The 12,888-nt window shown below is 38.8% G+C and overlaps 1 protein-coding gene across 1 annotated transcript in view; it reads right to left on the bottom strand.

Moving 5' to 3' along the window:
• Positions 1-12,888, bottom strand: part of BUB1 (BUB1 mitotic checkpoint serine/threonine kinase) — a 46,932-nt gene that overhangs the window by 22,618 nt on the left and 11,426 nt on the right. The window contains exons 9-15 of the mRNA XM_042982030.1: positions 12,038-12,189; positions 6,861-7,120; positions 4,750-4,808; positions 3,317-3,445; positions 3,111-3,221; positions 2,257-2,356; positions 1,124-1,205 (exon numbers count right to left, since the gene is read on the bottom strand). Coding sequence (XP_042837964.1) covers positions 1,124-1,205; positions 2,257-2,356; positions 3,111-3,221; positions 3,317-3,445; positions 4,750-4,808; positions 6,861-7,120; positions 12,038-12,189 — 893 coding nt within the window. The remainder of the gene's footprint in view (positions 1-1,123; positions 1,206-2,256; positions 2,357-3,110; positions 3,222-3,316; positions 3,446-4,749; positions 4,809-6,860; positions 7,121-12,037; positions 12,190-12,888) is intronic.

The following is a 12,888-nucleotide window of genomic DNA, read 5'->3' as shown; positions in this document are numbered from 1 at the left end:
AATAAAATGCCACCCATGGTTTTAATATGCAGTGCACAGATTTTATATAGCCACCATATCTCTTCCAATGCTGGAGGAAACACTGGCTGTTGTTTCTTCAGATGAACACAGGATAAAGCAATTGGCTTATGCTTAGGGACAGGATGCAAAACATTCATCATGGATTTTTTGGCCAAAACACATCTGGTTGAACAGTTCGGTGAAATGCATCTATGAATTGATGCCATTATATTTGAAATCCAGTCCATTATTTGGAAGTTTTTAAGAAGGCCAAAAAGTTCATCAGAAGGATTAGTGAACTGAGTGATAATTTGTTCAGAGAATCCACTGTGGGGGCGCCTGGGTGGCTCAGTCAGTTAAGCGACCAACTCTTGATTTTGGCTCAGGTCATGATCTTACGGGTTCGTGAAATCGAGCCTCGTATTGGGCCTGTGCTGAGAGCACGGAGCCTGCTTGGAATTCCTTCTCTCTGCTCTCTCTGCCCTACTCTCTCCCTCTCTCTCTCAAAATAAATACATAAATAAATAAATAAATTAAAAAACAAAAACAAAAACAGAATCCACGGTGGAATTAAAACTACGAACCAGGGTTTAGCACAGATTTCAGTGCTAGAGTCTGACCCCTCACGGTCAGAGGGCTGGGCTGGGTGAGTGGAGAAAAGCACAGCACCCACATAACACACTCAGGGCGAGAGCAGAAGCTGCCCATGGGCTGGGCACCCTCGCTGCTCTGACAGAAGAACGCTGACGCTTGTCTGCTGAGTTACACTGATGAAGGACCTTCCAGTTTAATTTAGACTTGGGTTTTCTAACATTCCACTGGAGGCCTCACTTCTTGGGTCTGGAAAAAAATATATCTCCCACTGGTTCCTCCTGCCAAAGGAAAGGCTCTTTGAGGGTGAGGATCATATCATTTTTTAGTTTCTGTATCTACCACCGTGTACGATACACAGTAGATGCTTGAATAATTGTAGAATAATGTTCCAACCCACTCTTCATATTACATTGTACTTTTCAGGACTGTTTAATATACACTAACTCATTTGATTGACATAATAATTTGGTAAAATGAAGGGCAAAGAGATATAAGACTAACTTCGTGGATGAGGCAGTGATTTACTCACATTTGGTTTTGAAGGAAATCTGCTCATAGAGCGTTCTCCAAAGGTCCTGGCTCCCGTGGGTTTATTTTTAGGCTGTGGTAATCTAAGGAAAGATTTCTAGAATTACAAATTGTAAAATATGCTACAGGGGATACTACCACGTAAATAAGACTGTTAGAAACATTTTCCATTTATCTTATTTGACTAGTAAGATATTTGCTTATTTACACATTTACACATTCCTTACTTTTACAGTAGTTGTAGAAAAACTGAATGCAAGTTGAATTAACTTGACTGTACACATAAAAATAGATCTACAGTAACTTAAGAGAGGATAGAACATATAAAATCTCTACTACACTGAGTTATAAATAGGACAAAAAGAGAGGTAGAGCTATCGCCAATAGAAGGTCATGGACGCCATACATCGTGTTTCTTATGTCTAAGACTAGGTCTAGCTACGGAACTTCCTTCTGAGCTGATCAGACTGTTTCCTTTCTGCCTCGGTGTGAATCTCTCCAACACCGCGATACTCTTAATTCACACTGACACCTCTCTTTCCATGATTGAAACTGTAAACTGTGAAAATTCCTGGAGCTACCCCATTTTACCCCCACATATGGCTCCCTGGTGATCTTTCAGCTTAAAACATCTCTCTGTAGCATAACCCAGTATAAGCCACTTCCTCTTCTACTTTACCAATCCTGCAAATACAAACAGAGCATGTATGGACACGCGTACTGGTAAACTCATTCATACCTAATTCAGCTTCAAATCTATAGAATCCTTCAGTTCTCTGATAATTTGTAACCATACTGTTTTCCTGTCAACACATGCTTTTGCTATGGGAGGTCTGCTTTCTCATAACTCTGGTGTCCAATGCAGATTTGGACAACTTTAGCAAGAATCTTCCAGTCATGTGGTTAAAATGCTCGCCGGTGGCAGAGCTGGCACTGGTACCCAGGCCATCTGATCAGTGAGCCACGTTTTCTCACTATCCCGAGTCCCAGAGGAACCTCTGCCGGCATCTCATGTCCCTCTGACAACACCCATCTCCTCCAGTCCACCACATCTCTTCCAAACCCGGAGAAAAACCTGGCTGGCTGTTTCCTCAGGTGGACACAAGATAAAGCAGTAATTAAATGTGTCTTTACCCATAATTTTCCTTGTTTCCATCCTCGAACACAGGAAAAGCAGATGACAAAGAAGAGATGATCTTATTGACTCCCCAAGCCCCAGAAGAACTTGCATTTTCTGCATTGGAGTAAAAAGTAGCATTTTATTATTGTATTAGGAAAAAACATTTATACTTTATGCTAAACTTCACCTACAAATAAAATGGAACAACAGCTTACAGAAAAGAACTGACACAGTTTTCAAATACTAGGTAACAAGATAAGTCACTTTGTAGTGAGATGAAGGGACTTAACTGTGGTCACAGGGTTTAACACTCAAGCCTGTAGGTCTTGAGCTCCTGCTACACGCAAGGCACGGTATTCATCATTCTCCTAAAACATTGCTCTGGTCACCTGACTCACTGAAAAAAGCTCTCTGTGGCTTTTCTTTCCATTTCCTGTAAGAAAGAATTGACCTCTTAACTTTATATTCTGAGGCCTCCCGAGACTAATGATCCTATTTATCTTTATGATGATCTCGGTCTGGCTTCCAGCATAAAACCTGGGACAACAAATGTGGGCTCCAACACTCCACCCAGGCCATTACTCGAGCCAGGCAAGGCTCAAGTCATACCTCAAGTACTCAGCTTTTCCTGGCCATTCCTTACTCACCAGGATTTTGTCCTTCTATTATTTTCTAAGAAATAAAACCAATCTGTGACATGTATTTAGTCCCTTTACAAACACTATCACATTTTTTTATTTCATGCATTGTCTGCCCTTGTGGGACAAGCTAATCAAGGGAAGGGCAATTTCGTGTATATTCCTTGATATTTCCTGTGGCAACCACCCACAATGCCTACACACTTAGTAGTGTTTTAACAAATGATTACTTTGAAACTGGGCCTCAAAAGCATCTTCATTTTGATCTAGAGATGGCCATTCATCTTTGTCATCAGAAATATCAGGAAGCGTCGGAGCCTGAAACATATTCATGATGAAACCTTAGAAGAATAAAAAGAGTAACTGTAAACATGATTGCAAAAGAGCTTTCATTAATTTGTCGCCAGATGCTACACATTCAAACAAGAGGCTTTACCTAATGCTTCTTTTGTGTGCACGGTGGGTGATGGCTGTACCCTGGATGGGGTTGCCTGAACCATTCCCAGTGACGTGTTTGGAGTTGTGTGAAAAGAACCTGTGTTAACAACCTTATGTGTTTCAGACCCTATAAAGGAAATGGGACAAAAGGCATTACCAGCAGAGAAATCAGAACAATTTAGAAGGCACAAAATTTAAGGAACATTGCAATGAAAACATTTTATTATTGCTGATAATTACCACTAAGGACTTCTATTATTATAGTGCTCACATATCTTTCACTTTTATTTTTATAATAGTCCCATGAGGTAGGTAAGGCAAGAATTATCCTTTTATGGAAAAGGAAATGACAGTTCAAAGAGATGAAGTGGCTTGGTCTCAGATCAGATCAAATCAGCCGCCTTGTCATAAGTTGCACCCTTCGCTCCACTGTCCCCTAAGAAATACATGTTAATAGTCACACAGTGAATCTTAAGACTGGCTTTCCATCTTACTCAGCTGGAGCCCGGACAACGGCATACAAGGCCCCGTAAAGCCTGGGCGGGACCTGCTCACTCAGACCTCATCTTCCTCCTCCTCTTCCTCTGACTCACTCCAGCCACCTCAGCCTCTTCGCTGTGCATAGAAACCATCAGGGAGATTTCTCATCTCAGGGCTCTGCATTTGCTGTTCTCTCCGCCTGAAACAAGTTTTCCAAGCTAGCTGCATGGGAAGCTCCCCCCTTTGGGACTTTATCCAAAATATCACTCTGTGAGCATCTTTCCTGGTCACCTCTGACATTTCAATTCCCTCCCCCTGACACTCCCTTTCCCCCTCTGTACGGGTGGGAGGTTTTGTCTTTTCTGTTTATAACTCCGTCCCTAACTACCTGGAACAGTACCTGGCATCTGGCAGGTGCTCGGGAAGTCTTGGTGAAATGCAGGTGTTCCCAGCTGTTTCGAGCAGCTTTGCTCCCCACTGAACCGTCACTTGAGAGGATACCAGTCACATAGGGCAAGTGACTGCACAATCGATGTATCTTGTTTTGTTCACAAAACTTACCTTGTATGCAAATGCCTCTAACAAAGTAGTACCAAATAGAAGTATAATCCTCCTAATTAAACTTATAATTACCTTTCCTACCCCACAATATATTAAAGATAACTCTTGTTTTAGGTAAATCTGCTGAGAAATTTAATAAAAAAGGTTTCACGAAATCAAATTTCCAAAGGATTCTACCTAAAAAGATATGACCAAGAAGCAGATTTCAACCTTTAATTGAGATGGTCTGGGGCTTCGCTAACCCCTAAATTCTAAGAATTGGAAAGTGAACACCCCAGTTCATTAAGGCTTGAAGTCTTCATGAGCCACAGCCACCCAAAAGACCTCTGAGTGACCTCAAGAAGCCTGGGCAAAGAGGTCAGAAACAAATTTAATATAATTAAACATTACCTTCTTTTATCTCTGCTCCACTCTGTGGTTTGAATTCATGAGTACTTTTAGCCACACATCTGAAAGAGAACACTCTTGAGACAAACTGACTCCCCAAAACAAACAATAAACAATGTCAGCAATTACAAGCCTGTTTACTTAAAGTACGGACGGAAGTGCTTAGGTGTAAGTAAATAAAGTGTTTTATTTTTTCTTTCATTTCCTTTTGAAGAAAAGAATTCTTATAGATCAAGGTCAGGTACTACATGTTGCCTTGACACAGTGGGCCTGTATTCTAACATCATGTAATCACTCCTGTATCTGGGAGGGCAGGAAAACTGCCTCTAATTCGAATGACCCCATTTATTACATAGGCTAAAGGGCTCACACCCAGGTCCTGGCCTTGGTGAGCAATGCAGCTGGCCACAGTCATGCTATGGGAAGCACTGGTGTGCTTTAGCTGTGATGCTGAGCCAGTAGCCACATAGCATGGTTCTGCCGACTTTAAGAGTTCTCGAGAAATAAAAAAGATGGCACACAAGACATTTATATCACAGTTTAAGTACAGTCACGATAGTGGACCTCACTTGTCTATTTAACATTGCTAAAATTCCCTTAGCAGGGACCACGTTAGGGTGTAAGTAAAAAGTACAACACACTTAATTTTATAAATCCTCACTAAACTGTCTTAAAAACATGAGTTCTTACATGAGATTCTAGACAAAGGCATCTTTTCTCTGCCACGGTAAGCTGTCCTGGCTAGTGAGAGTACCAAGGGTCCATTCAGTCCCTTGCCTGGGCCGGGGTCAGGGTTAAGCTGAGGTGCTTCTGACTGAGATCTGAATGTTCATTAGGTTAAAGAGTTTCACAGTTTTATAGGGACAGCTCGTCTGGCCCCTCCAGCCTCATGACTCTGTCTCTGCTGGGGCGGATGGGACACACAACATCTTTTTGAGCCTGTCACTGCTCTCCTGTTTTTATCATTTTATAACTGTGTTAACAGTGAAGAACTAATAAGGTCATAGACTCCAACGACGCAACAGTTCTTTTTTGACATACACTGTATGACACAGGACACAGGTCTGAATTATTAATCTAATGTGAGTGAAAAAGCATTTTAAATATTATTTCCAGGAGAAATCATTGATAAAAGTTAACCTCAGATATTGAGAAGAACCGGTCCTTATGAGCCATAATCTGTGCTAAGGAGTTTAGCCCAAGGGAAGGGTACAAGTTACACGGTCGCTCTCATTTTTTCTAACGGATCAATAAAATTGCTGTATGTAAGAAGAGAGAAAGAGCGTGCCGAAGTCATGGGAGGTAAAAATTTAAACAAAGTAAGTTATTATTTATAAATTATAATTTATGAAATCTAGGAAAATCCCTCAAAATTTGGGGAAAAAAAAAATCCCCAAAGCAGTGTACAACAGATGGGTTTTGGCATATCGTGTAATGGATATGAATCCCAAATTACTCCTGGTGGGAAGCTAGAAGGATCAGGAGAACCCATGTGAGGAACACGTGTCTGGACAGTAATAATCACTACATGTATTCAAGGCCAGTAAGAAAGGCCATTTCAGTTTAATCACAGGTTAATAGCTGTACATTCTCCAGTTACAAAAAAAAAAACGGTGAGTTTCAGGTACTGAATATTCTTTTTTTTTTTTTTTTTTTAACGTTTATTTATTTTTGAGACAGAGAGAGAGACAGAGCATGAACGGGGGAGGGGCAGAGAGAGAGGGAGACACAGAATCGGAAGCAGGCTCCAGGCTCTGAGCCATCAGCCCAGAGCCCGACGCGGGGCTCGAACCCACGGACCGTGAGATCGTGACCTGAGCCTAAGTCGGACGCCTAACCGACTGAGCCACCCAGGCGCCCCGGTACTGAATATTCTTAAGGGAAGAGAGAAGTATGAAATGAAATGAAATGAACACTCTAAAAGAAAAATAGTGTAATAAGTCTGAAAGATTTGGGACGATTTCGGTAACTTTTTCAACATGTCCATCTACAGATTACAGTAAAAACAGGAATCATTCATCTTTTATATACTGTTCTTGAAACTGCAGAACATGTAAAGAAGCTGACAAATGCCACTCCCGTCACTATTGTCTCTAGGACGACCTTCGCCTTACCCGTCATCTTTTCCGGCCACTGGAAACATGGAGTCTGTCACTGGCTGGGCTGCCAGAGGAACAGGAAGAGATACACTCTGGCTGATGGCTGGGGACACCAAAGCGGCAGTGACAGCATTTGCCATAGGAGGAGCAACAGGTGTTGCCTCTCTGGGTCTCTCCCCCATGTTCTTTGAGGTCTGCTGATTGATGGCTGGAAGACACAGAGCTCTCGGTTCCTGCTGGGAGCCTACACTTGGCCCCATCCGTGCCGGATTAACCTTTCAAGTTAAGCAAACAAAAACAAGGCCGTGAAGTCCAGAGTACCATTCATGAGGTACTACAGCTTTGCAAAGAATGGCATCTGTCATCAGTAGCTTCCCCTCCCCTTGTGGCATCCCCACACCCTTCAGGTACAGCCAACAACAACAAGGACCACTTTACATGATGGATGCTTTTGTAGCTTCTTCACCACAGATAAAACTGGGCAGCACCTATTTCCTGAAATAGGAAATAACGAGTCCCTACAGTTTTATCAGTGTTTAAGAACTGTCTTATTTCTCTTAATTTTGAGAAAGGACCAATAAGTCAATGCCCTCAAATGCTCATAATGGTATTCCCTTCATTAAAATACACTTGGGAGCCATCTTCTCTCTGATGAGGAGATGTGACTCTAACTTGCAACAATAGCTTCCACAAAAACATGGCTTACAGTGGGAAGGCTGACAAGCTCTGGACTTAAAACCTTTGTTTTTCGACTCATGTGCACTTAGACTGTCACTGCACACTCTTGTGTTAAAAAGTTAAAAGACAGTAGAGTTCATTCCTCACCATATAAAAGTATTCTCACAAATTGTTAAAAAAAAAAAAAAAGGCACCAACTTCTATGGCAAGAATAGTTCACAAACAAATGGATAAAATATAAAAAGTTCATTTTTACTAGTGATCAAAAAAAGTAATCAGAAATGACCTATCCCATTTTCTCACCTACCAAACTAAAAACAGATCAAAATTAATAATAATATTCAATTCTGAAAACATGTTTTGAAAAGGAATAATCAGACTTTCCATACCAGATATCAAAACTTACAACAAAGCTATGGTAAATATACAATATGGAATGATCAAGAAGAAACCTAGTAAGTAACCAAAGCAAAGGTACATTTTAGAAACAGATCTTGTATATTAAAAATTTAGCACGCGATAAAGATATTTTAAATCAAAGGGGAAAGGTCGAGTAGCTCAGTAAATGATTTGGGGGCCACTGACAATCCGTTTGGGAAATATATCCTTATGCTATCCCAACACAAAAGCAACCTCCATAAAGGGAGGCTTCTGGTTAAAGACAGTGGCTTAACTATGTGCTTTATCATCTACCTCCAAAACCTCACCAAAAGGTTGGTAAAGTAATTCTAACACCTAAAACAACAGTTGGAGGAGGCTGATCAGGAGAAAAGTTCAGACATATAGATACATCTCAGAATGGAAATGAAAGTGGAGCTGAAAGCATGAACTAAGAAAATTCTGAGGGAAAATGATTCCCCTTCGAGAACATAGCATCCAGCCTAATTATCGCCCATGTGTGAGGGTACAAGCAAGAGATCTCAAAAAACTAATCGCTCATATATGCTTTTTTTAAAAAAAGCTCCTAGGGACTGTGTGCCACCAAAATGGGGTTGTTAAAAGGAAACAATGCCATAGGAACTAGAAAATAAGCAGGGATACACCACTGGAGAGGAGTCAGGAGAGGACAGCTGCTTGGAGGCCAGCGTGGAAGAGACAGACAGATGGTTCCGGGAGGCATGTGGCCAAGAGAAGTGAAACTAAGAGCGTACCTGATGTACTTGAACATAATGAAAACATATTTCTAGTTTCTCCCAAGAGTTTAGAGAGAAATAAATGATAAGTATCATAAAAATATAGCACAGGAGAATAATGAAACAATTATTTTAACAATTTCTTGGAATTATCTAGGGAAAACAAATTATACAAAAAAGGAAATCCAACTAAATAAGAAAAATATGTAACGATCCAATAGCAAAATGAACAAAGTCAAATTTAATTTAAAAAATTAATTTTAAGAAAAAAAGACCAATTTAATTTAAAAAAATTCTTAAAAGTTTTTAAGAAAAAAAAAACAGCCACTAAATGTATTTTTAAAAGTCCAAATTTACCTGTGATTAGAAATAAACACATCAGATGGTTAAAAATATTTACGATAGGTAATGTTAGCCAAGCATATACAAAAAACACGTACTTTTATTCACTATTATGAGTGTAAAACAGTAAATTTTTGGAGGACAGATGGGCAGTATTTTAGGTGCACAAACTTCAGCAGCAATTCTGCTTTTCTGTGTCTTTCCTAGAGTAATCATCTCATATGTACAAGAATGCTCACTGCAGCATGGTTTATGATAGTTTCCACATGACACATGCCCTTCCTAAAAGGTATGAGAGTAGACTGTGATGCTATTAAAATCAGTTGGATCTCTATGTAATAACAAGGAAAGATCCGTAAGGTGGGTTAGGTAGAAAAAGCACAAAGTAAGCCTTATACAGGCTAACTGTATAAGCCTGTATATGTCAATTGTATACATATTTATGTGTTCATGCATAGTAAAGTTCCGGAAAAATGCAAACTACGTAGTTAGTAACCATTCATTTATATACGTGTAACTATACACACACATGCACATCCACATATATAACATCTTTGCTTTTATAAAATCATAGTCATGCATTTTTATAATTTTCAAAATATGTAAGAAATTAAAGTGTTACTAGAATGAAACCAGACCACTTTCTTACACCATCCATAAAAGTAGACTCAAAATGGATTAAAGACCTAAATGTGAGACCTGAAACCATAAAAATCCTAGAATGGAACAGACAGTAATTTCTCTGACACTGGTCATAGCATTATTTCTCTAATACGTCTCCTGAGGCAAGGGAAACAAAAGCAAAAATAAACTATTGGGACAACATTAAAGTAAAAATCTTTCACATCAAAAAAAAAAAAAAAAAAGAAAAAAACCCAAGAAAAAACAAAAACCAAAACCAAAACCCAAAACTGTAACAAAACAAAAAGGCAACTTACTGGGAGAAGATATTTGCAAATGACATATCCAATAAGGGGTTAGTATCCAAAATAAATAAAGAGCACAACTCAACACCAAATAAAAATAAAAAAAAAAAAAAAAAAAAGAAACCGCAACAACCAAACATGGGTATAGGACCTGACTAGACATTTTTTCCAAAAAAGACATTGAGATGGCCAAAAGACAAATGAAAAGATGCTCAACACCACTCATCATCAGGGAAATGCAAATCAAAACCACAATGAGATATCACCCTCACACCTGTCAGAATGGCTAAAATAAAAAAGTCAGGAGGGGTGCCTGGGTGACTCCATCAGTTAAATGTCCGACTCTTGGTTTCTGCTCAGGTCATGATCTCAGGGTTCATGAGTTCAAGCCCCAGGTCGGGCTCTGCACTGCCAGTGTGGAGTCTGCTTGAGATTCTCTCTCTCTGTCCCGCTCTCTCTCTCTCAAAAAAAATGAATGAACTTAAAAAAAAATAAGTTAAATTACATTAAATTGAAAAAATGTCAGGAAATAGCAAGAGTTGGAGAGGATGTGGAACCCTCGTGCACTGCTGGTGGGAAATTAAATGGGTGCAGCCACTGTGGAAAACGGTATGGTGGTTCCTCAAAAAATTAAAAATAGAAATACCATATAGTTCAGTAATCTCACTACTGGATATTTATCCAAAGAAAACAAAACAGTAATTTGAAAAGATATATACACCCCTATGTTTACTGCAGCATTATTTATAACAGCCAAGATATGGAAACAACCTAAGTGTCCCTTGGTAGATGAACAGATAAGGAAGATGTAGCATGTGTGCGTGTATGTATGTATGTATATAACATTCCACATATACACACAATGAAATACTATGCCACCACAAAAAAAGGATGAACCTAGAAGGTATTGTACTGAGATAAATCAGACAGAGAAAGGCAAATACCATATGATTTCACTCATACGTAGAAGTAAAAAACCAAAACAAAGGAGTAAACAAACAAAAAGCAGAATCAGACCTACAAATACAGAGAACAAAACTTATGGCTGCCAAAGGGGAGGGAGGTAAGGGGATAGGCAAAATGAGTGAAGGGGAGTGGGAGATACAGACTTTCAGTTATGGAATGAATAAGCCACAGGAATAAAAGGTACAGTAGAGGTAACATAGTCAATGGCATTTTAACAGCACCCTACGGCGAAAGATGGTAGCTACACTTGTGGTGAACACAGCATAACACACAGAGAAGTTGAATCACTACGTTGCACACCTGAAACTAATGTAACATTGTGTGTGAACTATATTCAAAACACAACAAAACAAAACAAAGGAACAAAAAAGAAGAAAGGTTGTATGCCTGGAATACATTAGGAAGCAAGGCAAATGTAGCATGACTTTGTAAGAACAAAGGGGCAAGAAAACTTTTGGTGTGATGTATATGTTCACTATCTTGATTGTGATGATAGTTCTATTGGTGTACATACATGTCAAAACTTAGCAAATTTTACACTTCTAATATGTGTAATATATTATATGTCATTTATACCTCTATAAAGCTCTTAAATAAAAAGAAAAACTCTAAAAAAAAATTAAGGTGTTTATCTTCATTGTATCCTATATCATAGGCAGACATATACTATGTGATCACTTAAGCAGCCATTATGTAGCTTAAATTTATTCTCAATCAACCCCATTCCTTAATAATTTTAAGAAAATCATGTGACTCTAACATACTCATAACCTCTCCCCGCTTCCAACATGAAACAATGGCAAGCAAAATACAACTAGACAATTAATTAATTAAATTATTAAATTCATATTCTCATCATATAATTATGTCACTGTATTAAAAAATCCAAAAAAGACTACATATATGAATACATAAACACATAAGTATATACATACACACATATAAAAGCATACTCTTTGTAACTTCCTTTTCTCAGTTTACATTTTGAATACCTTTCTGTGTCCAATCATAAAAATTTGGAAAGCTAGTATCTAAATTAACATCAGAATTAACTCTAAAAATATAGCACAGAAAGGAGCAAGTAAAAACAGAAATCAGTGTTACTGGTTGCTGAATGAAAAACATTCAGCAAAGAGCATGCACATACCTCAGACCTTTCCGGAAAAGCAGGCAGGTTCTCCTGGGACGTCTCCACCACCTGATGCAACTTCTTATGAAGTTCATCCATTTTCTGTTTTAACAGTTGTTCTTCAAAAGCATTTGCTTCTTTTCTTTTCATATAATGTCTATCTTCATTTACTTTAGGAAAGAAAAAATGGTTTCCATGCAAGTTTAAATTCAGGTCATCACAGGAATACACAGAAATGAGTGAAAGGTTATTTTTAAGATGGCAATTTTTTTTTTACTAGTCTTTTCCATGTATATTAGGTTATTAGCACTGAAAGGTGTATTACCTTTTAATTATAATTTTTACCTGCCTTTGGGATGGTTATTTTTCATTTCAGAGCTTGTAAGGTACAAATTTACAATGTTGACCAATAAAAAATATTTGATAATAGCACAATGATAATAATCACTTTTTATAAAAGTCATGATTCTACATATCATTTGAAAGTGGAACAGATAAAAGATGTAAATCTCCAGTGCTTTCTGAGGAGGAGGAGTCTGGTACCCTGAAAGTTCAGTGCCTCACATGTACTGCAGTAAGTCTCACTTGCAAAGGCAATTAACGTAGCCATATCACATTCAAATCAGATCCTTTGGCTAAGACTTTACGTCCTAGTGTGTGAAAGAAAAATGCATCTGTGCATGGCACAAAATGGGTCCTCCATGAAAAATGCATCTGTGCATGGCACAAAATGGGTCCTCCATGAGTGTTAACTGCCTGTTCTCTCAGTTGGTGAACAAATGAGAAATGATAAACAAAAAAGGCCAACGCAGAGCAGCTCTCGTCCACGTGACTTAGATGGTATAAAAGCCCTGAGTGGCACAAAGTTC

Source organism: Panthera tigris, chromosome A3 (assembly GCF_018350195.1).
Source record: "Panthera tigris isolate Pti1 chromosome A3, P.tigris_Pti1_mat1.1, whole genome shotgun sequence".
In the NCBI taxonomy this organism is placed as follows: domain Eukaryota; kingdom Metazoa; phylum Chordata; class Mammalia; order Carnivora; family Felidae; genus Panthera; species Panthera tigris.
The sequence above is the reverse complement of the archived record's forward strand: the minus strand, read 5'-3'. Positions and strand labels throughout refer to the sequence as shown.